Below are 27,839 nucleotides of genomic sequence, written 5' to 3'. Positions count from 1 at the left end.
GGCTCCTGGGTGTCCTTTGCTTAGAAATCCCATGGTCAAGGAGGAGAACTCTGCTGCACCACCCCTCCTGCACACCTGCCACCTAAGGAGGGGGATGCTCCTTGGTCCATTTGATGTTTGTGGGTAACAGTGATGAAGGACGACTGTGGGGAGTTGGCCCCATTGGGCACAGGTAGATTTTCAGGTTGGGGAGAGGCATGTGGGTCTTCACACTGTGCTGTGCGTTTGGTTGCTGACATAAAGCTGCCCAGTCTCTCTCCTCTCTCTCTCTCTGTCTCTCTCTGTCTGTCTCTCTCTCTCTCTCTCTCTGCCAGATTTATTCCTTTCTCTAAGCACACACTTCCTGTCTTGGTGGTAGGTTTTTTTTGTTGTTGTTGTTGTTTTGAGATGGAGTCTCCCTCTGTCTCCCAGGCCGGAGTGCAGTGGCTTGATCTCTGTTCACTGCAACCTCTGCCTCCTGGGTTCAAGCAGTTCTCCTGCCTCAGCCTCCCGAGTAGTGAGGTTCACAGGCTCACACTACCACAACTGGCTAATTTTTGTATTTTTAGTAGAGACAGGGTTTCATTATGTTGGCCAGGCTGGTCTTGAACTCCTGACCTCGTGATCTGCCCACCTGGGCCTCCCAAACTGCTGGGATTACAGGTGTGAGCTACCGAGCCCAGCCGGTGGTAGTTGTTTTAAGGTGAACTCTAAGGAACATATTTATAGTCACTGGCGGCATTTTTCAACAGTTTCCTTAATAGCTCCTTAGTGTCTATAAAGAGGAGAGAGGAACATTCACCTCCATTTCTTTCTGTCTCTCTTTCTGTGTGTGTGTGTGTGTGTGTGTGTGTGTGTTTGTATGTGTGTGTATGTTTCTCTCTAGCTCTTTATCTCTTGCTCTTACCCCTTTTCCTTATTGTTTTCTCCCACTCTTGCCACCTCTCTCTTTTTCTCTTGTGTTAACATAGGAAAGGAGGGGATGAAAGAAGGGAGAATGAAGGGAATGAAGATCTTGCTTCTAATAGGTTCTCTACTAACTCCAGTTTCACTGACAGTGTCTTCTCCTAAGGGCTCCACCCATCTATTTTCTACACAGAAGAGACCAGGACTTTAAGTCTCTTTCCTTTATGATTCAGTTTCACATTGCACTTTCATGGGGTCTTACACAAACTGTCAGCCTGCTACTGTCCCAGCAGATCCCAGGAGGTTACCCACAAACATGCTTCCTGCTTCTCCTGGGACTTAGGGAGAAGATCAAAAGAGACAAAGTTCCAGTGTCCCTACCCCCTATACTACCACTAACCTCAGCAGGGGCCAAGTCCCAACCTCCCCGTATCCTCAAAGATAAAGCAGAATGTGACCTGGAGGTTGGGATCAGAGCCTGCTGGGCCAAGCCCTGTTCAGGAGCCACAGCCTTCTTCTGGGACCAGCCAGATTCCACCCAGCTCTGCCCCTTGCTGTAGCACAGACCTGGCTCTCGGAGTCTCTGAAGGCACTTGCAGTGACATCTTTGCCGATGCCTTCCCAGGTGTCCACCCTGTTGGGAGTCAGACCACAGAGCCCACCCTCCTCCATGCACTCCTTTTCATCACCCCCTACCTCTGCTTTTCTGTTCATTGAGTAAAATCTCTTCATCCATGGCATACAGTTTGTTTGCCCCTCCCTCTCTGCCTTGGTGTGTACTGCTTCCCACCATCCCTTGCCTCTTCTGTTATTTACAATCTAGTTTGAAGATCATCTTCTCTGTGGAGACTGACCTGATGGATCATCTTAACTTGCCATTCTCTGTCTTCTCTGTGCCTGTGCGTGGTCAGTTTCAGTATTTCTTGACTCTTTTTTGTGACAGGCCCTGTGCGAGGTTCTGGGGTACAGCAAGGAATACTACATGGTCCCTACCCTCAAGGCATCAGGATTAGTTAATGGGGAGTAAACGAAAACACATAAATGCCATTCAGGAGTGATGGAGTATAAAGTACAACTGGAGACAGCTCAGCTTGGTGGGGAGGCCAGGGAAACAGCACAGAGGAAATGACACATTAGAGAGAGATTTAAGAGGTAGGATCAACAGAACCAAGTAGCTGAATCAGTATGTGTGATGGAGGAGGGGGAGGAGTCTAGGGTGCTTCCCAGGTTTCTGTTTGGTTAGCTTCATGGATGATGGCACCAATAATTAAGATATAGTGGATACAGGATGGTCAGGTTGGGGGAAGGGTGGGAGGGTTTTTATCAGAATCTCAGAGTCTTCACTGGTTTTTTATGCAGTCTGGTAGCTTCCTGGTATCGGGGGAAATGGACACTCGGTATTTTATTAGGCTGGAAACTCAGAGAGCAGAAATTGGGTTTCCCCTCCAAGGGAGAGAATTGCCTGAGATGGGCACTGTGTTCTCAGATGCAGAGCTCCCCAGGTGGGAGCACCCCTCCTTTCTGTTTCTTGTCCAGCATTTCCCCAATGTTCAGGGCTTTGTACCTGTGAGTGGCGGTGCAGGTGCGATAAAGAGGCACAAGCAGACTGGCTTCTCTGTCCTTCAGGGCTATCTTAGAGATGGCATCTTGGTCTGTAAATATTATCAGTGACAGTATTTATGCTACCGAGAGTACTTAGAGAAGGTAGGGCTCTGAGGGTAGGAAGGAAGATTTGTGGTGAAATTAAAACATCTGATACGTGAAGGAATGGTTTAAGCTACCAAAATTCTGAGCAGTTTGGACAGGTGTTATTCATAAACACTCCTGCCATCAAAAAGTAAGATGTAGTCCACTCCTAATGCCCTGGAGGGGGAATTTATCTACCTCCCAGATAGCCTTTTTGTTCCAAAGCTGAATTTGAATAATAGATTATTATAGGGTAATGGCTGAATCTCTGGAATCTCTGGGCAGTGGAGAGGGGTCTTCCCATGGTAGGGACTGGAGGGGTGATGAGTACTGTTAGATGAGATTTTAGGGGTCCTGTTTAGGCCAGGCTACAGGATGCTTTTCTCTATCTTCTGCCTCTGAGGCAGGTCTGGAATGGAAAGACATACTTTAGTACACAACTTCCCAAAGTGTAATGTGCATATGGATCAGCTGGGTTTTTGTGTGTGTGTGGTGGGGGGTGTTGAGACAGGGTCTTGCTCAGTCAGCTGGGCTGGAGTGAAGTGGCATGATCACAGCTCAGTGCAGCCTCAACCTCCCTGGCTCAATCAGTCCTCCCACCTCAGCCTCCCAAGTGGCTGGGACTGCAGATCCATGCTGGCTATTTTTTGTTGTATTTTTTGTATAGATAGGGTTTTGTCATGTTGCCTATGCTGGTCTCAAACTCCTAGGCTCAAGTTGTCTGCCTGCTTTAGCCTCCCAAAGTTCTGGTATTATAGATGTGACCTACCATGCCTGGCCTCACCTGGGTTTCTTGTTAAAATGTAGGCTATGACTCTGTAAGTCTGGGGTGGAACTTGAGATTTTGCACTTCCAACAAGGTTCTAGGTGTATGTGATGCTTATTACCTTGAGCAGCAAGGCTTTAGGATTCATCTTTAAGAAGCTCTTTTTTTTTTTGAGTCTCCTTGCATTTTGTACAGGTGATGTCCTGTCTCTGATAACAGTTAATTGTCCTATTTGGAAACCTGTCTTTCTCTGCTTGGAAGCCCCCCTGGAGAGCAGGGTCCATTTCTTATTTGTCTTACTATCACCAAAGCCCGACATATGGTCTGGCACATAGTAAGTGCTCAATATAGAATTAATGAAATAATGACCTTAGGAATAGGAAAATTTCAAAATTACAACCAAACTAAGGTCCAGCCAAATGAGCTCCTGCACCTCTCAATTGTAAGCCAAATCTCTTTTATGCAGCCTCTCAGTCAGTGACTCAGTGCCATTTTGAGTAAAGCTCCCATGCTGGACACCACAGGGGTGAAGTAGAAAGAGAAGGCAGAAACCTGAGCATAGGGAAGTGTGCAGAAACAGGGCTCATGCCCACTTGAAGCAAAATTAGAACACTTACATAGTAACTTCTAAATAGGTGCACATTAAAGGGGTGTGACTGAGAACCAAAAGGAAACAAAGAGCAATCCATGGATACTCCAGCAGCTTGAACCTCCGAATGCTCTATAAATGCCCACTCTGTTGTTTGTTTCTTCACTTGTTGAAATCAGGAATGCTTTCTGAAGGAGGTTAGTATGGAACACAAGGCACCCAGGTGCCCTGGGGAATATACTGCTACTCTAGACCCACAAAACCACAGACAGGGCTGGGGCTCAAGGGCCAGTTTTACCATTGCCATGTAAGGTCACACAGAGGCTGGAAGCCACAGTAAGGATGACTGGCATTTTCCAACATGGGAAATGATGACTAGAAGCAATGTAAGCATAACACATTTGGAGCAAGGAAAAGCAAAAGTGGGGCTTGGAGAAGACCCATGCTGGAGGATCCTGGGGAGATGGCAGGGGTAATTTGTACTTTCTTAATAGATGTGGAGCATTTCAGCTTTGCTAATTAACGGAACAGCAGGCTTGTAATTCTGACAGCAGCAGGACACAAATGGGGTGGGATTAGCCCTGAATGCCAGCGAAGCACGCCTTTGTCCTTAAGAAGAGGCACAACACCCACCACCCACGTTGAGTCAGGTCCATGAAGGTACCATCCCTGATTTTGATTTTTGTTTTTCCCTGCAGCAACTCCAAGGGCTTAGGGTTTTTTTTTTAATGTCTTCTCAGTCCTTCTTTAGAGGTAGCAAGCCTGTTTCAACAGGATTTTTTTTTTTTTAAGATGGAAACAGGTCTATGATTGGTCTAGAGCAGGAGTGTCCAGTCTTTTGGCTTCCCTGGGCCACACTGAAAGAAAAAGAATGTCTTGGACCACACAGAAAATACACTAATACTAATGACAGCTGAAGAGCTAAAAAAAAAAATTGCAAAAAAAATCTCATAATGTTTTAAGAACGTTTACAAGTTTGTGTTGGGCTGCATTCAAAGCTGTCCTGGGCTGCATGAGGCCTGCAGACCACAGGTTGCACAAGCATGATCTAGAGTTTATTTTCTAATAGTTCTACCAAATATCTTATACCAGTAATAACAATGACAATGTAAGCTTGCCTTCTTCAAGAGATTAAGCCTCATCGAAGTTCTTCCATCACTATTCTTCCATTTTGGCATTTTGGGCTACCTGCAAAATGGGGTGATCTGCCCCTGAGTATCTGTAAACTGATTCTGGGGGAAAAATGGGCCAGGAAGCCAGTGAAATGTTTTATCTTCCTAAGGTGCAATGAGTCTTGTTAAGGAATTTATTCCCAGTACTTCCTTTTAAAGCATATTGATCTGATAACCTGAGGATCTTAAAGGCCGACAAATATGAAGAGAAGGTTTAGACAGTCTCAGAGTATTAGAGCTGAGTAGTACCCTGGAGGGCATCTACTCAGATCGCCAGTGCTTGGTGTGACAGATGAAGTCACTGACCTTGTATAAGTCATTTTAGGAAGGGTCAACATTTCATTCATTCATTTATTCTTTCATCAAATATTTATTGAACATTTACTATGAGTCTACCAAGACATGTACCTGATAGTGAAAACATGTTGCTATTTCATTGGTCTTGTTTGAGTTAGCATTCAACGAAGTTCTCCTTTATTATATATTCCAACAGCTGGTTTCACAAGGGCCCTGGGGGAATTGATATGATACATGGGATCTTTAGCCAGTGCAAATAGGTTTTATATGCAAGGTCACCAATTTCTGAGCTGCTGGGCTAATTAGCTCTACTTGGCTTTGCATAATACATATATTGTTGAAAAGTTATATGTAATTCAATTTTTGGCAAATAAAAAACTAATTCAAATCACTAGGGGAACTTTTATTTGAAGAGACTCTGGAGCAAATCCTTTTATAATGTGAAAATTTTAGTTATAATTGGAAATGATTGTCCCCTAGTTTGGATTTTGTAAATCTGGACACTTTAGGTTTTCTTATGGTGGACACACAACCAGGCCCACCAGTGGCCTCTACAGGGTCTTCCCTGGCCTGGGAAGTAGAAGCCCTAGGAATCCTAGAACAGCCCAACCCAAGGTATTGACGTTTACTGGAGCCCATGACTGCAAGCTGCATGGACAAGCTGCATACCTTCTCTCAGGTCCTGGGCCCTGGTGGGGAGAAGGAAGAGGTGGGGCACAATGAGTGGGTATGATGGATGAGACTTGAAGTTTCCTCTTCCTCTCCAAGGGTGGGAGTAGAGAGGAGATAGGATGGGGAACCCTTTGCTTCCATTATAGCAAATTTGAAACCCTTCCTTAAGGTCTTAGGGCTATTTAGAACTAGGACCCTCTTGTGTACTGCAACACAGTAGAGGACAAGAGGGACAGCAGTAGAAAAAAAATAGGACAAGAGTTTAGGAGAGAAGAGAGTTATGTGGACTCTTTTTGTATAGTAAATCTCATTAGTTTGGGCCTTTCTATTTTTGAACCTGTAAATAATCTGAAAGAAGACAGGACTGAAATTTAACTTTTATATTACATTTTTTCTATAGAAATTAGTAGAGTGCATGGTGATATAGAGGAAAGTGTTTTAAAATTAATGTATAGAAAGATATATTTCACAAAGGAAAATCATGTATTTTGATACAGAAGCATCATTGTTCACAAACAAGTCATGTATTAGTTAAAGATCCTTGTCTAACAGATAAAGCCTAATAGATTGCCAAGGAAGCTGAGATGTCTCCTCATTGCATGAGGATGAAAAAAAAATACTTTATATATCTATTTGTAAATTCTATAATAATTTATATTGATCCTAATTAGCCTCTTTAGTGAAATTAATTGTTTTTCTGTGGAGAAGATAAAATCAGAGCATAAATATCTGTAGAAACTAAGGATAGAAAGTTCAAAATAATGCTTATAGGCTTTGAAGTTCGAGTGTTCTTTTTTATGGTGTTACTTTGTTTTCCTATTGCTCAAGTTCTTCTCAAAGTGAGCCTTGTAGCTGGTTCTCTGTCAGCTAGTAAAGAGAAACGACTGATGAATAAAAAGACTTGCAGTCTTCATTTGGTGAAAAATGAATGAGAAGAAATAGGCAAAACGGTCAGAGACACTTACGAAATTTGTTTGAGGTTTAGGGTATGACCTCTGATCATAGAAACTGGCAATCTGAGGACATATCTCTCTTCCTCCTCGGTTGAGTGTGCAGTTGGCCCACTTCACTTCCCTAGGCCAGTGATCTTAACGCCTGGCCTGGAATTTTATTGCCAAAATTCCCAGATGGGTTTCTTGAAACAGTCAATGTTTAGAGATTGAAGGATTGAGTGGGATTTTCCTGCCCAGCATGTTGCTTTCCTCTGTAAATTGTCAAATTTGGACCCCAAGGGTGTAAGCCAAGTGGAGAAAGGCACCAGAGGGGGTATCCATGGTATCTGGTTCCGCTCCTTGAGCTGACATACAACCGCTCGCCTTCTGGGGTCTATCTGTGTCATGTCCCTAATGGCGACACATAACAGAGACCCCAGTTATAGCTCGAATCGCTGTTAAGTGTGGGTGGCTCTCCCTGAGAGTCCCTGTGGGGTTCTTAGGTTAAATGATAGGAGTGCAGTGGGCTAGCCTGGGGTTTGTGTATGTGGAAGCTGGGTCCTGACTTCCCACACATCTCACAATGGGCTGGATTGTCCTTTGCCTCCTGAGGCTACTGTTCCTCCAGGCACATCTTTAGTTTCCATTCTTTGTGAGCCCCAAGCTTCTGCCTCCAGCCCCCTAACAGGAACTTAACTAGAACATAGAAAGGACTTTCTAAATGAGAAGCAAGATTTAGAAAGAGAACAAGTTAAACAAGGTAGTGCATTTCCTTCCCAGGAGATTTGTGTCTCCCCATCTCCTGTCTATCGTGGACTGATGATGATGACATTGAGGGGAGGAGGAAGAGGTGGGGAGAGGAGTACTGTCATCAACTTTGCTTCCATCTGTAGGAGTTTTGTGGTTTACTTTCCTTGTTTGTAAAATAAAGACTAATAGTTGTTGTGCCAGAGGAAAGGCAAGAAGGATTATTTAGGACTTTGTAATCCATCTTGATAGCAACTAATTCAACAGATATTTCCTGAGTGCTGAGTATGTTCAAGACACTGTGCTAGGCACTAGAGGTACAAACGTGATTTTTTAAAAGTCCCCCATCTTCAAGTTGCTCAACAGCAACAGGGCTGGGTTTTTTTTTTTTTTTTTTTTTGCCCCCAGGGCATGGAGGATTGTCCATGTGGGGAGGGTGACTTGGATTGTCCTCTCCTTGAGAAGGACTGGGGGATTGCAGCCCTGATCACCCCTGTGGCTGGCATGATGTGGAAGTATACCTTCTGTTGCGGACCCTCTCCTGGTCCATCGGGCTGGGCTGTAGGACCTGGACAAGGCAGGACTTGCTGACTGATGATGAGATTGGGAGACTGAGGATGGGACCCTGCGATTCAGCCAGCTGGGTCCTCTCACCCTGATTCCTTCTGGTTTGTTGTCCCACAGGGTCTTTTCGGAATGATGGTTTGAAAGCTTCTGATGTCCTCCCTATCCTAAAGGAAAAAGTGGCCTTCGTGTCTGGTGAGTATTTGTGGGACTTTCTTTTGTAAAGGACCTAGAGAAGTTGGGCGTGTGCACATGTGTTCAGATTCACTTGTGTGTTAGTTGGGGAGAAGTAGGGGTGGGGAAGTTATGCTTGGGGCAGCTGCTTTTTTTCTGCTGAGGCAGACGGAGAGACAAAGGAGGGCTCTGGCCCAGCTGAGTGTTCTAAAGGACGACCAGAACCAAAGGGACATTCCCCGAGCTTCCCACCCAACCTCAGCCCCCTGGTCTGGCCCTGTGAGAGTTGCTTCAACTGGAGAATCTGTGCACTTGGCACACTCCCTGAGGTTTAATTTGGGTTCATTTCTGCATGGATCAGGGACGGGAGATTTTTAAAGGAGTTTTTGCTTCCTCCTTATCTTTCTGTCCTGGCAAAGGGAACTCAAGTGAGGGTTCATGTTTAGATGTTTAGTTTTTGTTTTTTTCTGAATAATGACTTCCAAATATTTATATCTGACTTCTCTCTCCCATACATCTTGTGCACAAAGACCTCTTAATGTTTCACTCTGGGGTCAGCAATCTGTAGCTGGTGGGCTATCCATCAGTTTTTATAAATAAAGTTTTATTGGTACACAGCAATGTGTATTTGTTTATGGAGTGTATTAGTTTCCCATTGATGGTGCAACAAATTTCTATGAGCTTGGTGGTTACAACAACAGAAACTTATTATTGCACAGTTCTGGAAGCCAGAAATCAGTTTCATGGGGCTGAAATCTAGGGGTCAGCAGGGCTGTGCTTCCAGAGTTTCTAAGAGAAAATTTGTTCCTTTCCTCTCCCAGCTTCCAATGGCTGCTGATATTCCTTGGCTTGTGGCTGCATCATTTCCATCTCTACCTCCAGGGTCAAATTGCCTTCTCCTCTTGCATCTGTGTCAAATCTTTCTCTGCCTCTCTCTTTTAAGGATACCTGTGACTACATTTAGGGCCCACCTAGATAATCTAGAATACTCGCCCTATCTCAAGATGGTTAACTTAATCATATTTGCAATGTCTTTGCCATGATATGTTTATGGGCTATTATTCAACCTACTACAGATTGTGTTAATGGCTGCCTTCTCACTGTAACAACAGAGTTGAGTAGCTACTGCAGAGACCATTTGGCCCATGAGCCTGAAATATTTACTATCTGACCCTTTAAGAAAAAGTCCAGTGACCCCTGATATAATTGAAGCCAAAGACTGGCCAGAGCCCCTAAGGCAGTCGTTCTCAAACAATAAGGTATGCCAGAATCACTCTGGGTGGCTGTTCCAGGGCTCCACTCTAGGCCTCCTGGATCAGAATTTCTGGTAGGGTCTGGGGTAGACAGTGTTAGTAGCCAAAGATCGTATTTTGAGAAACATGCCACGTGCTTATACCACATGGACCAAACCTTTATTTCTAAGTGATTTTGGTTATCTACAAGGAGTAGCAGTGGAGTCGCAGAGCAAGAACTAGTCCAGTCCTGTAGAGCAGAGGTTCATGCCACAGGCACTGTTGGTCTGACTGTTGGGCGACAGCCAAAATAGAGAGAAGAGGAGGCGGGGAGAGGATAAAGGAAAGGGGAAGTTAAGCAGCAGTTGTCTCCCACCTCATTGGAGAAAAGGCGAGAGCCTGATGATTCAGAGTGTAGGTGTGGGAGGTGAGGGCAGATATGCAATGGGAGTGTGCAGAAGACTTTGTAACGACTAAGTGCATTCTATATTATTGTAATTATTGTTAGCAGTAGTAGCAATAGTAATTTATTATTGTCATTGCTGTTAGACGAGAGTGACCTGGCAGCCGCCTCTCTCATTAGGGGCTAGTATATCTTATAAGGTAATGAGCCCCCTGCCACTAAAGATGTTGAAGCACATGCAGAACAACTCCTTGGCAGGATTATGCAGCAGTGATTTGGGTGCGGGGAGAAGCATAGGTAAGACAACCTTCAAAACCTTTAGAAACTTGGATTCCGATTGCTTGCTAAGCATATGGGAAGACCTTGTGCAGAAATCCTAGAGGCCACCGAGCAGTGCCAGGCCTCTGATTTCTGCTGATCCCCACAGCCTGGGCTCCCAAGGATGTGGCCCACAGCCCTCTGGGAGCCCAATCTTATCTCTTCTTCTTTCTTTTTATGGTCCTTAGTTAACCTGATGTTCTTCCTGTCCCGTGGATATCCTGCCAATACTCTCATTTCTCTTGTGCCTGACACTTCTTTCCCTCTGCAGTGCCTTCTCCATACCTTCTGCCAGTTTGAGCCTTTCCTCTCCTTCCAGAGTCAGTTCCTACTTTGCCTCCTACAGGAGACCTTCCTGGATCTAATGTATTCCTCTGAGCATCATTCTATTGCACATCAGTTTGGGGCATATGCATGCACAGTACACGCTGACATGGAGACCCTTGCTTGATGTTCATGGTTTATTTTTTCCCGTGTAAATTCAGTCAGAGCCCTGGACAGAGCCTCAGAAAAAAACCTTCTCAAGTGATAGGGGCTTGTCCTAATGGAGCTCACAGAAGCAACGTGGCCAGGAAGGCAGTCAGGAATGAGGCAGGTAGACAATTCCCTGAGTAGGACGAAGGGGCCTGGGAACATAGCTCTCCCCCATTTGCCAGGGTAAGCTGAACAGCCTGGGGTAAGCCTTATTCAACTGCACCTGTGCTTGTGGTGCCAGAAACTTCTGGGCTTAGGGAACATTGCCCTTCCATGTCTGGGAATGACACTGAATATACTGGGAAGATAATGACTGGCTGCATCTTAAAAAAACAAAAAACAAAAAAAAAAAAAAAAACCCAAACCCCACCTCCCCCCCCCAAAAAAAAACCAAACCAACCAACTCTTACATCCTGAGCTTTTAAAAGATAAAACGCAAAAATAAAACAAACCTATAATTAAATAATGCAGTTTAACACTTGGATTTCTTTCTGAGAAGAAGAAAACACTGCAAGGAAGGTGGTGAGCAGAGAAACAGGCTGTTTGTTAATTGAGCCTACCCTCCCCTGCTAGCGCCCAGCCTTGGCCAGGCAAAAGGAAAGCCATGCTGCCATGGGAACGTACATTGGGAATAATCCAGGGCAGCCCAGAAGCTTCTGCATGTGGGCGTGTGCATGTCTGTGCGACAGGATTTGGGGCTGTCCCTCAGTGAGCCTCCACTGTTCCAGCACTGCCCCATTCTGCTCTGTTATTCATAGCTTACGAGCTCCCCCTGGCCTCTGTGATGTCCTTTGTACTACTTAGAAGTCACAGCACCCATTATTCCTTTTATCCAGCCTTCTCATGTGGGGTCCATTTCACCCTATTGTCTTTACGTGCATACGTGCCCTCCTTTTGGCCACCTCCTCATGATTCCTCTCTGCCTCCTTATCTCCCACCACTGTGGTTTTCCTCATTGATTTCCACTGTTCCCAGGGAACCTTATGTTGCTGTGGCACCATCTCTTGTACCCTAGACCTGCATCTCTCACAGTGTTTTCCAAGAACAGTTCCACAGGATGATCCTCTACAAAGAAAACGGGGTTCTACTCTCAAAAAAGTTTGGGATATGCTGGACATTGTAGCTCTCTTTCTTGGAGAATTATAATGTCCATTAAAATACATTAACATTTTAAGGCTCTGGGATGTCCTGCAGTAAAGAACTTAATTTTTTTTTAATCTGGCATTTTCCAAACTATAGAATAACCTCATTCCCTAAAAATTTATGTGTCCATGATGTGTATCCATTAACATCTTGCAGATCAATTGTTAAATTGACTTTATCATGGGGTCCTTATTATTCATCTCTGCTTATTGTCCTCTGTAATTTCAGCATCTATGTCAATTATTGATCAAATCCTATAGCTTCATTGCTGCTCAGCCTCCTTGGTACCAAAGTCCTCCACCTACCTACCATGATTATGCATGTCCAAGATCTTGACCCTTGATATGTCTATCTGTGGTTTTAGTCCCTTACTTTGACCCTTTCTGATATCCTCTTGTCATTTGAGAGAGGATGGATATGAGAGGAATAAAATCAACACCTTTCCCTCTTTTCTGGGATCTCATCATCCAACAGGACATCTCCCACCCTCCCTGGGCATACCCCATTTATATGGTGTATTAGCTCCACTCTGCCTTCACTCAGCTTGGAGCCTGGCACAGATACTGTGGCTAAAGCTTTCAACAGAGCTTTCGCTGTGCCCTAGTATCCTGTCAGCAACCCTGAAGCTCATGTCCTACCCAGTCCTACTGTCATTCTCGAGAGAAGTTCTCCAGTGATGGTTTTGTTTCCCTCTCCTCAGTACCCTAAGCCTACCCTGACCTTGGACTGGCTCTTGTCTACTGTTCCACCCAAAGAACCATGTCCCTCAGGCAGGCTGAACTCTTCCCTCTCCATCACCTACCTCCGTTTCCTCCTCTCTCTTAGAGTTCAACAGCCTGCCTCAGAGAGGGGGGCAGCCCCATCTGCTGTGGGCTGGACCCCCCCCCCCCACCCTTGTGCCTTCCCTGAGACCTTGCTCCATTGTTGTCCCTACCCTTCCCAGCATAAAGATTCTCTTCCTCTAGGCTCATTCCTCTCCTTTTTTCTATAATCTTCAAAGGTCTCTTCCTTTCTGAACACCACATGGCTTGATCCTGCTGCCTCCTCTTGACTCCTTATCTACACTTCTGGATGTGGGGAATTAGAATTCCCCAGGCTTTCTCTTCTAATCCTTTCCTGCCATCTGAACTTTCCAAACTTTCTATTCACTATTTGTTATATGATTTTAAAGCTCATTCATTAATGGATACTCTGCTTAGGAAGTGGAACCAAGTTTCTCAGGAGTGTCAGACATGGAAAAAAAAAAGCAGAAACTTGATTCTGTTTCCTAAGCATAGTGTCCATTAGTGAATGCGCTTTAAAATCATATAATAAATAGTGAATAGGAAGTTTGGAAAGTAGAGTAAAGAAAAAGCGACTATCTTCCAGCCATCTAAAAACCTCCCCGGCCATGATCCTGAATCTCATGTCTCCAAGGCCAGCCCTGGTTCCAGCTTGGGAGGGACAGTGTCAGCCAGCCCTCCAAGCCACCCTTTGCCAGTTGGAGCTGTGGTTCCTTGTGGTTCCAAGACTCTACTTGTAAAATGTCCAAGGAAGGTCAGGAAAAAAACAACAGCTATGGTAAAACAAGCAAACAAACAAACTGCCAGAGTGACAATGCTTGGGGTGAGGTCAAGGATAGAGGGGAAGGTTGAGAGTATTGGAGGACCTCCCAGCTTTTGGGAAACCTTCCATTTAATTTTCTCGCTTCCTTTTCCTCATGTGGAAGGCAATGGAGAGATGGTGACCATTTCCAAGGCAGATGAGACAAGGGTGGTTATCACGTCAAAGAACCAGGGCTAGTGGTATGAAAGGTCCAACTCTGAGTTAATCTGCATGAATCTGCCCTGAGTGGGGGTGCTGGGCAGTGGTGGTGGTGCTGAAACACTTTTTCATCAGGGCTGAATCTCACAGTGGCCTTAATCTTGTGTAATCCTTTTCTCTCTGCAGCCTCCTTACTTCCTCCTCAAGGGTATTCTGGATTGATTTTTTGTCAAGCCTCCCCTCTATCTGTGTGGCTTCTGGACCCCTTAACCAGAAGGAAACCTTGTTCATGAACTCACACTTGGGCGGGATCCCTGGGAGACTCTGCCCTCTCTGTAAGAGATCCTTGTTTTCCAGTATTGGTGAGGTTCGCATCTCTCCACTCTCTTACATTAGATCCCTTTGTGGTCCTACTCTGGGGTATATCCAGCGGCCACCTGAGATGTGGCATGAGGAGTCTGTGATCATGACACAGTGGTTTTCTTTGTGTAATGGCCAGTGCTCTGTAAGGTCATATTACCCTTAAGTTTTTTCCTGTTTAACGCCCCTGAGAAACTTGGTTCCACTTCCTAAGCATAGTGTCCATTAATGAATACATTTTAAAATCATGTAATAAATAGTGAATAGGGTATTTGGAAAGTAGAGGAAAGAAAAAGCAACGATCCAAAATCCTGGCCTTCTAATAGCAACAGCAATTGTCATTTTGGTATACTCCTTCCAGTTATTTTAAATGTGATGTTTAGAAAACACTTGTAATCTTAGCATGTACATATGCATTTGCAGTGATTAAGACCTTGAGCATTCTGATTTCTGATAAGATTCATGTGCTCTTCCAGCAGGAGTGACAGGTGGCACCTCAGGCAGATAGGCAGGGGTGGTTTTTTGGCTGTGTAAAAAATACTTAATGTTTTTTCTATGAATCTAAAAACCTCCCAGTAATGCTATCCTGGGTTGGATGCTTTGAGGTCTTCTCACAATAGTAGTCAGCTCATCACAAGCACTCCCACCTCACAGAAGTCTACAAAGAGAGGTAAATTAGAGGTTAAATTTCCAAAGAACATAGCACTTTCCACCAGCTTGTTTTCTCAATAAGAACAGTTATCATCACTTTCATTATCATCTCACATTTGTAGAGATCTTTACTTTCCCAAGTGCATCCCCATGTACCAACTCATCAGTTCTTGCAACAGCCCTGTAATGTGCACAGTACTGTTTTCATCTGCCTTCTGCAGATGAGGCACCAGGGAAGCCAAAAGACTTGCCCAGGTCATACGTGCTACCTGCATCTAGACCCCCCCCACCTTGTCCTAAGCAGTGACCAGATTTCTCTGGATACCCTATTGATCCAGCACTCAGACAGATTCTTTTTCCTCTGTGGCTTTCCTTTCTGACTGGTTTTTAAAACACTCTTCTCTTCCTCCTCCTTGCAGGGGGTCGTGATAAGCGAGGCGGACCCATCTTGACCTTCCCTGCTCGCAGCAATCATGACAGAATAAGACAGGAAGACCTGCGGAAACTCGTGACGTATTTGGCCAGCGTGCCAAGGTAAGGGGAAGGGGAATGGCCTGCAGGGGAGTGGGAGGGGAGCTGGGCTGATGCCAGTTTTGGAAGGAGCCTCCATCCCTGCCAGGGACCCTAGTGGTTTCTGCTCTTCCAGTGGATTCTAACCCTAACCATTCCTGGAACACCATTGTCCATTGTCTGCCTCATTCCCATTGTTACTGCTGGGATTCATGTGAATGGGATGGGAGCTGGAAGTGGCAACTCCGGATACTCAACTCTGTATCACTCAGCTAGAGGAAATACTCTATGACACTGATTTAGGTCATGCATTTTCAGTGGGAGTGATATTGCCCCCAAAGAGAGTGAAAATTGGTTCTTGGGGATAGCAAAAGATTTTTTTTCCATGTATTAAACACAGGTATACATACTCTACCAAGGTACAGTATATGGGTGGTATTAAATTTTCACTGGGTAGGGTCATTAGGGAAAAAGGATCTAAAAAGGCTCCTTCAGGGCCTAGGATGATAATTTTAAAAAGTGTGAGAAACACGGATCTAGGTAGCACTGGCCACAAGGTGGGTGTGGGAGACATGCCAAGGACATAGTTTATGTATTTTGAGAAGGGAGAGAAGAGACCTTCACTTGATCAGAGAACCACAAGATGTGAGAGTTGGGAGAGCCCTGAGGAGCAATCTAGGCAGATACATGTCGTGTCCTGCTTAGGGAAAGGGGCTGACAGGGGATGTGTGTGGTTCACAAGGGTCAGTGGCAGAGCTTGGTCTAGAACTCAACCCTCCTGAGTCCAGCCCCGGTGCTCTCTCACCATCTTTGTTCTTGAGCAGCGACAGCACTGCTGTCTGTCTCTTAGTGGGGCCAAAGCCTGTGAAATGTTTGTTGTGGCAAACAAGAAATTGTTCCTTGGGCTTTCAAAGCCTTCATCTTGTCTCTGTGCATTTTATAGAAGAATTAGTGAATTACGGAGAGGAGCTATATATCCAGCTTTGCCTTTGCTGGAATATCTGGGATAATTTTTGAATGTGCTGATTAACTTCTTGAAGCAGGTGTTAAGTGAGGCAAGTACTGCATTTCAGAGAGCTAAAGAAGAGATGAATGTAAAGGGATGGTTGGGAGGTGATGGGCAGGTAGTAAAGGGGATTTTAAGAGCAGTCATCACATGCTTGGAAGGATGTTGAATGGAATGGTGAACCCTGAAGAATTTCAGGCAGAAGACTGTGAACAAATAGATGCTGAATAGTGTCTATTTTCTTTATGATATCCACTGGGAACAGAAAAAAGATAAAAGGTCTTAAGCTTCAGTAAAAGGGATTTGGGTTGTATCTGAAGAAGAACTTATAAACTTTGAGTGCATGAGACAATGTAAGGATGAAAGATTTTTTTTCTGGGGGTCATTATAAAGAAGAAATACTCTTATCTGTCTCAGAGGCAAGGAGGTAGACTAAATAACTCATGATTGATATAGGTAATTTAGCAATTTAGCCATCTAGGAGCTAAGCAGTTTTTTAAGCACTTTTCCTAAGTATGTGACTAACAGGCATAAAACCAAGAATTTTCTGAAGCAATTTACAATAGAAGTTTTCATAGGGACCCGTGATGAATTCTCAGTTCTCTTAAAGACAGAAGAAATTGGGATCCCAGAAGATATAAAGGGTACATTTTTCTTTCCTGCATGTTCATCACATAGCTGCAGCTAACTCATGCTCATCTTTTCTTTAGAATAAAGAGGGAAAGTGTTGGAAGAATACTTTTCTTCATTCCGACTTGTTAAGCAAAGAGTGGGACAAAACAGATTGGAAGCAATTTAAAAAGAAAAGATTTCCGCTGGGGTGAAGGGGAACAAAACCCAAGAGGGGCTGAGAGGAAGGTCGTGAAAAAAGTGGAATAATACATTATCACTGAAGGAACACACAAGATGCAGGCTCTCTGCTTCTCAGAGGGTGGTCACATCATTGCAATCTGCACTCCTGAGAACCGGAAGGCTCTTCACAGGGCAGGCAAGAGCCCTATTGCCAGTGGGAAGAACTGTTCTGTGATGCCTGCTGCCGTGCCTCCTGAGGGACCTGCATTCATGAAGAGTGTAAGTGCCTGGCAGGCCGCAGAGTTCACCTAGTCATGCCCACCAGTCACTTCCTAATTCTGTTGGCTACATGTCACACATAATGGCTGTTGGATGGAATAGGATTGTTCTAAAGACAGTGAGGTTTGGGGTAGGAAAACTGAATAACTTAGCAGGTCAGATTATATTTGCCACTTTCTTCTGTGTAGCCATGGCTTTGGAAGAGAAAGGGAACAATGAAAATTAACTGTTAGACTCAGTAGATAATACTGATGAGAAGAAATTATTTATCTGGGTCAGATCCAGGATGCTAAAAAGACAGGCTCTTGTTGTTGGAGGTGGATTGTTACAGGCTGGTGTGATCAAGCCTATAGGTGACATTTGATCATTTGATGCTTTTTTTTTTTTTGAGGCTGAGTCTCGCTCTATCACCCAGGCTGGAGTGCAGTGACGCAATCTCGGCTCACTGCAACCTCTGCCTCCCAGGTTCAAGTGATTCTTGTGCCTTGGCCTGCCAAGTAGCTAGGATTACAGGCACCTGCCACCACAACTGGCTAATTTTTGTATTTTTATTACAGACAGGGTTTCACTGTGTTGGCCAGTCTGGTCTCGAACTCCTGACCTCAAGTGATACACCCACCTCAGCCTCCCAAAGTGCTGGGATTACAGGCATGAGCCACCTCTCCCGACCAACATTTGCTACTTATTTATTCATGCATTTATTCATTATGTAGTCAACAAGTATTTAGAGCTTCTCTATGCCAGGTAGATTGAGGATTTGTGGTGAGCAGGAACACACATTTTGAGAAATTTAGGGGAAACCTGGGTATTTTCCTACCCAGTGCCAAACCAGTAATAGTAAAAGGCAGCCCAAGATGGGAGTGCATTGTAGCATAGGAGATGAACCAGCCAGCAGAAGACAAACAAATAAGGACAAGTGAGTGGTGAATGAGGATCCTAGAATTTAAGGAACCAGCAAACTTAACAGCCATTTGGGGGACCATTTTAGAATAGATGATTAAACAGATAGTGTTGATAATTTAGAAATGAATAGGAAGAAATAGTCCTACTCTCCTCTCTGTAGGCCAGGCCATATCTGGACCACTGCATTCAACTCTGTAACATTCATCTGGCCAGCTTCATTTTAAGAACTACATAGATCAGTTAGAGTGCTGTCAAGGAAGCAGCACATTAAGGCACCCACAATCCACGTCTCCACAGTTGAAGGAATGAGGGATGTTTGCTGGCAGGCATGAAGATGAAGAAAAAAAAAAACGCAATTCCTGACTTCAGGAGAGCTGCCCCAGAAATGAGGGAACAGGCATGGCCTCTGTTGCGTTAATGGGTAGACATTAGAATGAGGAGAAAGAACCTGCTCACATGGAAGCTGTCTAGCAACATTGCTGCTGCCTCTGGAGAAAGTGAACTTCCTGTCACTGGAGACCAGATGACCCTCTGTTAGGGATGCTGTAGAAAAAGTTCCTCTACTGGGTTTGAGGTGGGCTTAGATAGCTTCTAAGAATCTTTCCTGCCCTGAATTCTAGGTTTCTGTGATATTGGAAAAAACAATGCATCATAAAATCCAGGGCCTCAGAATGAGTATTACCACCCCCACCAATATGCATCTAAGTACTCTTTTCTCAGACTTCCTAAGTAAGTTAAGGTCTGGGATTTCACTTAAGATTTTGTCTATACCTTAAATCCTAAGAGAACTTCTTTTTAGTCCCCTTGGACTCTGGGTGGAAATTTTGGGGCATTACCCAGGACCAAGGATCCTGTTGGGGTGTAACAGCTTGGATCAGTCCTGACTTATTCATTCAGCATATATCTTGGCCTGAGATGAGTCCCTTCATTTTAACTTCTCTGTCTTGCTCCTGGTGAGTTTGGGTATCTATCTCCTAGGTCACTCAGGTTTTCCGTCATCTTATTCTGAGGAGTCATAGGTAACAGGGTGAGAAGAAACCTCAAACGTCTTCTAATTCAACTTTTCCATAACTCCATCCACTCAGTTCAACAAATATTTACTGAGTGTCTACTATGAGACAAGTTCTGGATAGGAATCTTGGTGAGGTCTTATGTTATCTTTACTGTCATCCACCTACACTTATCTAGCATTTTTTTGTCCTGGTCTGCTATCTGCTTACAGTTACTTGTACGTGAAAGGAGTGGAAAGAAAATACTCAGATGTGATCAGCTGATGAATGTCCCTAGAAATTGAGAGAAAGGATAGAAAATCCAGCCTGAGAGTAAACAACTGTCCAGGCCTAGCCCACAGTGTGGGTAATCTACCCACTGTGATTATTGAGAGTTGATGAAATGCTTGAAATAGGAATTTCTAAGCACTACATCTAGTAAGGAAATCCTGGGTTGTTTTTATTGCATTGAATTCCTCTTCATCATCACTGTTAGCCTGCTTTGTCACGACCTTCTTTTTGTGACCCTAAGGGCACCAGTTGATGTATCTGACACTTAATCTGCTCTTAGCAGTACCACTGAGATACTGAGTGTTCTGCCAAGGAATGTGGTTATCATATTGGTGAGGAAAGATGACAAGAAATTAGGATGAGTTATTCTGTAATGTCAATCAAATCAGGGTGCCTTTACTTGTGGGTTATTATTTGATAACATTTGCTCTTGTTCTACAGATTTCAGCAAAAGATAAGTTGGGCTTATGGCCTGCACTGTCTTTGTGCAGCATTACCAGAAAATATGTGTAAGCAGAGAGAACCAGGAAGACAGTTGAAAGAAGAGGGGTAAAAACTGCAAGGATTTCCTCCCTCTATTTTCTACATGAGAGAGCCTGAGCTATCCAAACTACTGTCATGAAACGTGTTCTGTTGTAAGGGCCTGTTGAGATGTGTTGGCACCTCGCTCTTTGCTCTGGGATCATCAATAAAAGGAGGATGTGGGGAGGAAGGGGAGGAATCAGGTGATGGAAGGACCAGATAATAGGACCAATGAGAACATTTAGGTCACATTGTTTACATTTCCCTAAAACTTATACCTTTTAAAGATCATTGTTGATTTCTTTATCTGTTTTAAATTTAAACCCTATGTATAAACAGTTTGTAATTTCTATGTATAAACAAGATACTTTTTACACACATTTCCAGCAATACCAGTTAGGTGTCCCTGTTGTTGGCTATATGTAACCCCAGCCCTGAAGAGCAAATAGCATTTTACCATGCTGCTAAGAAACATAAAGCCACAGTAGTAACTGCAATTGTTAGTAATCACCTTCCTTAGAGTCATATCAGCTTTTGCAGCAAAGGATGAAGAGGCATCTTAGTCTAGATGGAAGATGCTGAGCTTCGGATCCCAGCTGTACCTTTCTGCAGCCAGGAAACATATGGCCCCTCAACCTAGGTAATTTGGGAAGACTTTAACCAAGAGACAGTTTACAAGGCTGTGGGCAGGGAACAGAGAAACCAGCAAGGTTTGGATCCCTCAGGCATTGCAGGCCTGGAAACAGCACAGAGGGGAAACATTACCACTTCTAAGAGAGAGGAGAGCTTTGTGAGAGGCTGCCTGACAGGAACTGTGGCCTTCAGTGGAAGATGCCACCAACTCATGGTGACTCCATGATGGGGAGCAGGGAAATTGGTACCTTGACCCCACTCTCTTCCCATTCTCTCATCTCCTGTCATCATTGGCTGAATGTACTGAGAAGCCAGATGACAGGGGAGCCCATTGATGTAGTCCATGTAGGTCAACTTCCCAGGGCACTGGGTAGTGGAGAGAAGATACAGAGTGGATTCAAGGTGCAAATGGAAGATATTTGGCACAGAGGGAGACTTTGGGCGCGCTACTCACCATTTCTGAGTTTAATATTCTAATTTTTATTTTGGGAATACAATGTCTATCTCATAAGGGTATTGTGAGGAATTATCTAGCAGTCTCTCTCTAGCACCCAGGTGCTCGTAATTGTTAGTCTTTCCCCTAAAGGAGGTCAGTAATAGTAATAATGATAATAGCAACAAAAATATATATGAACATACATAGATAGCAATATTTGCTACATATGATGGACTAGATGCAGTGTATACAAAGGTTATGAAGCACAATAATAAAGCGAGCACTTGAGAGCCTACCCTCCAATTTGAGAAGCAGAACATCACCTCTATCCTCAATGCTACCTAGGGCTCCTCCCTGTTCTGACTCTCCTACTTCCCCCCAAAATAACAGTGCCCTGGGTTTTATGTTTATCCTTCTTTTGCTTTTTGGGAGAAATAGTTCAGCACATATTTTCATAAACAATATGTTATTTAGTTTTCTTGTTTTTGAGCTTTATAAGAATGGTATTGTACATTATGTAGTTTTCTGTGACTAGCATTTTTGAACTATTGTGATATGCAACAACATGGATGAATCTTTAAACATAACTTAGAGTGAAAAAGAAGCTAAGGTTTTGACTCTGAGAACTCCAAACCAAATTATTAATAGATTAATGCAGTGCTAAAGTGTCTCTTGAGAAGTTTCTCTTAGTTAACTGAAATAAGGAAAATTAATAATGATTACTTTTCTCAGTACTTTAGAATAAATATCATAATTTATATCAATATCAAAGAAAAAATTCTTTTCAATTTGTTAATTATTGATATTAAGTAAGATGAAGTATATAAAGTCCTTACATAGCGCCAGGTACACAGTAGATTCCATAAACATTAGGTTGCGTCTCCTTCTATGATCTGGGGAAGTCTGGCATGTGCAAAATTGTGGGGTAGAACCTTGAGTTAACTGATGAAATAGAGGATTGAACCCAGTGCTCTGGCCTCCCAGCATGTGGAACATACAGCATCACTGTTGACTGGGAGTGGGGAGACTTCAAAAGGGATGTGAGCAGCATTTAGAAGCCCCAAGAGAATTTTGCTGAAAACACAAAGGGGTAGGAGTGGGCCAGGCAGAGGGAAGGGCTCAAAGGAATGCTGGGGGTGGGCAAAGGACGTGAAGGGGTGTCAGGTTAAGTTCCAGAAACTCAAGATGTAGAAACACATAGTCTTTTGGGAGAATGGCAGAGGATAGGGCAGAGAGGCATGTAGAATTCCGTGGGTCCAGTTCAGGAAGTTAGTTACTAATAGGCAATAAAAAAGCCATTGAAGAGCTTTTCAGCAGGAGAATGACAATTAAAATTGCATTTTAGAAGATTCACTCTGGCAACTGAGTGGAAGAAGAAATGGAAGAGAAGGCTAGGCAATGGGGAAAGAGTTCCAATAATGTGGGTCAAAGATAGTAAAAACAACAACTAGCATTTATTAATCAATTCTAGGCACTATTATAAGTATTTTACATGCATTAACTTAATTCTCACAACACTGAGAGGGGAATTATCATTATTTCCCTTTTACATATCAGGAAACTGAGACTTACAGAGATGAAGTACTTGCCTACTGGCACACAGTCAGTATGATCTGGAGCCAGATGGTCTAGCATCAGAGCCTAAGCTTTTATCCAGTGAAGAGATGAGGAGGCCAAAGTGAAGGAAGTGGCAGTGGTGGCAGAGTGAGAGGACTGATTTGGGGAGAGTAAGAAGGTGAAATCTGAAGGATGGGCTAAGACTGGGTTTGGAACAGAGGGACAATGGAAGAGGGAGGTAGGGAAGGGCGCCAACACAGAGATCTAACAATGGTGGGCAGGGACCACTATGCTTCAAACTTGCTTTCCTGAAGCTTCTCTTTGGAACCTAAGTGTGAAGGTTGCTGCAGGTGAGAAATACAGGTGGTAATTGCCTCAGTCTTGGGCTTCTGCTGGCCAAGGCAATCATGGTGGCTGTGGATATGCAAGACAACAGGGGTGGTAGGGGTGGTGGTAGTGTGGGGGGTCTTTCACAGTTCCTCTCCCAGGTGTTTGTGTTCAGTTTTAGATGAGTTAACACTCATTTATGCTCATCTGTGGGTGATAGTCAACCATGATTGAGTTACCAAATTATACCAAGAGATGTAGGGAGAAAACAAAAGCACTTAAGACCATAGAAACTATTTAAAGAGATTAATAAAAGACTATCAGTAGCAGGGACCCTGAACTTAATGCCTACATTGGTGGGGTAGTCTCTATCATATTCTAGCGATGATCATCTTGTTCATTTTCCTTGAGTCTGAGATGTTTCCTTCACCCACCTGCCTGTCTATTTCTGTATTGGCATTGCTGTGGTGTCAGAAGTACAATTCTGGAATTAGTGCTCAGTTAATGCACATTTTGAGGCTCCTTCATTTCCATGGCCATGCTACCATTGTAGGACTTGGCAGGTCTGTGGGGCCTGCACAGTCCATGTGGGGCTAAGGGGCTACAGGGGCTCATGGAAACACTGTGAACAGGGACAGGTTGTAGGGAGTGGGGAAGAGCTGGCTATCATGCTTCAAATGCGGAGAGACACATTTGTGATTCCCTGGAGAACAATAACTGGAGCAATCAGAGGCGGAAACCACTTGGTCATGAAGTAACTATGAGAAGCAGCCCTGGTTATTCCAGGAACCAGTAAGTGCCTTTAGTGATAAATCAAGGACCCACCCAGCACTGGACAAAAGAATTCCTAATAAGTGAGGGTAGTGAGTCTCCTTCACATGCATATTCCATGTGTACTCTCAGAAGGGACCTTGGGCATCAGCACTGACTTGGTGGGAGTGGAACGATAGCAGAGGAAGAATGGGCTCCAGGGAAAATGCTGACACCTGGAAATTATGCAGGGTATTCCAGTCCAGGAAGAATGAACCCCAGAATCCTCCCCTGTGGGAGGTGAAATGTGCATGCTTGCTAAAAATTTTCTTACCTACAAAATAGGCATAAAGATATTACCAAACACAATGGTAGTGAGGATTTCATGAGATAACACATGTGAAGTGCCTAGCCCATTATTTAGCTCACAGAAGGGGCTGACAAGTGGCAGTTTCTTTCCCTTCCCTTGCTTGAAAGTAGGGACCTTGTTTTGTCACTTGTCATTTATTGTCCCTAGCACTGCTTTTTCAAAGTTAGGGTTAGGGTTATGCTTAAGTTTAGGATTAGAGCTAATAGTGATAGCAGTTACAGCCATAGGTCAGTAACACTTCGCTTCTAATACATAATGAATGAATATATGTGCCTAACAATGTGACAAAGTTTTGGCCTATATTTTTAAATTAGAAAGATATTTCTTTTACTGGAGAAAATAAGTGCAGAAAAAATATTTTAAGAGTTTTTTAAAGCTCTTGTAACTGTACCACCTAGAGATAATAACAATATATTGACATATTTCCTTCCTATCTTTTTTTAGAAGTTTGTTTTTTTGAGACAGTTTCACTCTTGTCACCCAGGCTGGAGTGCAATGGCATGATCTCGGCTCACTGCAACCTCCGCCTCCTTGGTTCAAGCAATCCTCCTGCCTCAGCCTCACGAGTAGCTGGGATTACAAGTGCCCACCACACATCCAGCTAATTTTTGTATTTTTAGTAGAGATGGGGTTTCACTATGTTGGGCAGGCTGGTCTGGAACTCCTGACCTCAAGTGATCCACCCACCTCAGCCTCCCAAAGTGCTAGGATTACAGGCATGAGCCACTGCGTCTGGCCTAGAGCTTTTTAAAAACAGAATTGGACTATATTGTTTCTTCAGTTGTGCTGCTTGCTTTATTCCAGTTAGCATTATACTTTAGGAATATTTTCATAACATTAAAAACTTTTCACGTGTAATAGTGTGTCTTGGGATGCATCATATTTAATTAACCCTATCACTAGACATCTAAGTCGTTTCCAAAAGTTCAGTGTTGTAAGTAACCCTCAGTAAAAATCTTTTTATATAAACTTTTCTATCTTAAGTGGTTTCTTCGAGATATGTCTGTAGCAATCATGGACTTTTTTTAGTTTTTACATATATAATTTTTTTTTTTGCTTTTTAAAAATTGATACATAATGTACATATTTATAGGGTGCATATGATATTTTGATAGATGTATACAATGTGTGGTGATCAAATCAGAGGCATTGAGATTTCCATCATCTCAGAAATTTATCATTTTTTTGTTGGAAACATTCCAAATCTTCTCTTATAGCTATTTTGAAATATATTATAAATTATTGTTAACTAGAGTCACTCTACTGTGCTATCAAACACTAGATCTTATTCCTTCTATGTAACTGTATTTTTGTACCCATTAATCACCCTCTTTTATTCCTTTTCCCTTCTCTTCCCAGCCTCTGGTAATCATCATTGTATTTACTACCTCTGTGAGTTGTTTTTTTCTGGCTCCCACATGTGAGTGAGAACATGCAATATTTGCCTTTCTGTACCTGGCTTATTTCACCGAACATAGTGTCCTTCAGTTCCGTCCATGTTGCTGCAAATGATAAGATTTCATTCTTTTTATGGCTGAAGAGTACTCTGTTATGTATTTATATCACATTTTCTTTATCCATTCATCTGTTGATGGACACTAAGGTTGATTCCATGTCTTGGCTATTGTGAATAGTACTGCAGTAAACATGGGAATGCAGGTATCTTTTTGATACACAGATTTCCTTTCTTTTGGCTACATACCCAGCAGTGGGATTGCTGGATCATACAGTAATTTTGTATTTATTTTTTCGAGAAACCTCTGTACTGTTTTCCGTAGTTGCTGTACTAACTTACATTCCCACCAACAGTGTATGAGTGTTTCTCTTTCTCTGCATCCTCCTCAGCATCTGTTATTTTCTGTTTTTTTTTTAATAGCCATTCTAACTGAGGTGAGATGATATCTTATTGTAGTTTTGATTTGCATTTCACTGATGATTAGTGATGTTGAGTATTTTTTTCATGTACCTGTTGGCCATTTTGTATATCCTCTTTTGAGAAATATCTATTCGGATCTTTTGCCCATGTTTTAATCAGGTTACTTATTTTATGAACCTTTTTTTAAAGCTGGTGGGACAACTCACCAAATTTATTTCCGAATTTATCAATTTATACTCCCAGTATGACTTGCAATATTTGTCTTTCTGTGCCTGTCTTATTTCTCTTAACATAATGTCCTTCAGTTCCATCCATGGTCATGCAAATGACAAGATCTCATTCTTTTTATTGGCTGACTAGTACTCCATTATGATTTCCTTTCTTTTGGCCATATACCTAGACATGGGATCGCTGGATCATATGGTAGTTTTATTTTTACTTTTTGAGCAACCTCCATACTGTTTTCCAATGAGATTTCCTATTCTTTGCATTTCCTTAAATTTATTTGCTCACCATTGCCCAGGCACCACTGTGCAAATATTCTTATCACTGTCATCAATGACCCTAACTTAGGGCCATATATTGTATACCTAAACCTTATCCTGACTTTGGAAAGACTAAAGGGATTGGTCATAGGGCCTGCTCTGTGGGGTCTCCAGGCAAGGATTCCTTTTACTTTCCTAAACTAATATGGCCCCTTAACAGGGAGCACACATTAAAGTTAGGATCTGATATGAAATCTAAAAAGGGCTTGCTTGTTTTTTTTTTGCCCTTGGTGATTCTTTAGTTTTGCCTCTGGATGTGTTTCAGCTCCTTGGCTGGTTGTGTAGTCAGTTCTGGCATGGCTTAAAGTGGTTAACCTTTTTTGTGTTTATGGGAACTGGTGTCTTTATCTGCCTTTTATGGAGAAAGGCCTTTCTGGGCAGCAATGTTGAATGAGCCTGGAAAGCCTAGGTGTGGTCATTTAATTTCTCTTTTAGGCTACTTTAGTCTATGGCTCACCAAGAGCAGGCTGATTAGGAAGCTGAAGTGTCTGGTGTCACCTTGATTAGGTCAACTTCAATGTCAGATGAAATAAGATCCAATGCATTCAGGTGTTTCTGGAGTTTGTGGTGGGTAATCAGGATGAGTTAAATTTAGCTGGGATTCATTTGGCTGGAATATTGAAAATAAGAGAGTTCCCTGAATATAGATGCTGGAGAGACAGCCTAGCATCGGGGGAAAAGGATGCGTTTTTCAATTACTCGGATCCAGGTTTGGGGCTGTTTCTCTTTTCCCCATTACATATCATTTTCACTATGTTTTCTATTTCTCTCTTTACTTACCATTGGTTAAGTCTGATTATGTGCCCTTCACTGATGTTTGGGGTTGAGTATGTTTTCAGGCATATATTTGATACTGACACTCTATGTTATGACACTTCAGCTTTGTAGAGACTGCATTTATTGTACACTCTTCTGGCAGTTTAGGTGCGCTGCCACCAAGTGGTAGAGTACCTGAGCTCAGCTGCCCAAGAAGACATAGATAGGTTTTGTCAGAGGCTCCAGTGGTTCTATTCTGGTTCTCTCCTCATTAAATCTGGGATTTTCCAAGCTTTACTGTTTAAAATTTTATTAAAACACTGAAATTTAAGCAACCAATAAGCAAGGATTACTCTTCCTCAACTACAAGTGAGTTTGATACAATCTTTCTCAAAGAACTGTAGTAAATGATAGATAAAATAATGTTTGTGAAAATGTTTCACCTGCTATGTAATAATTGCCAGTTGAAACTGGGAATTTTATGATAAT

General features: G+C 43.1%; 1 protein-coding gene across 19 annotated transcripts in view; it reads left to right on the top strand.

Moving 5' to 3' along the window:
* KALRN (kalirin RhoGEF kinase) overlaps positions 1 to 27,839 on the top strand; it is a 695,573-nt gene that overhangs the window by 183,620 nt on the left and 484,114 nt on the right. For all 19 annotated transcript variants that reach the window (XM_032149952.2, XM_032149957.2, XM_032149956.2 and 16 more), the window contains exons 2-3: positions 8,431 to 8,505; positions 15,228 to 15,342. In XM_032149952.2, the coding sequence (XP_032005843.1) occupies positions 8,431 to 8,505; positions 15,228 to 15,342 (190 nt within the window). The remainder of the gene's footprint in view (positions 1 to 8,430; positions 8,506 to 15,227; positions 15,343 to 27,839) is intronic.

This window comes from Hylobates moloch, unplaced genomic scaffold (genome assembly GCF_009828535.3).
Source record: "Hylobates moloch isolate HMO894 unplaced genomic scaffold, HMol_V3 SCAFFOLD_4, whole genome shotgun sequence".
Classification (NCBI taxonomy): Eukaryota; Metazoa; Chordata; class Mammalia; order Primates; family Hylobatidae; genus Hylobates; species Hylobates moloch.
This window is presented reverse-complemented; position numbering and strand designations above follow the sequence as displayed.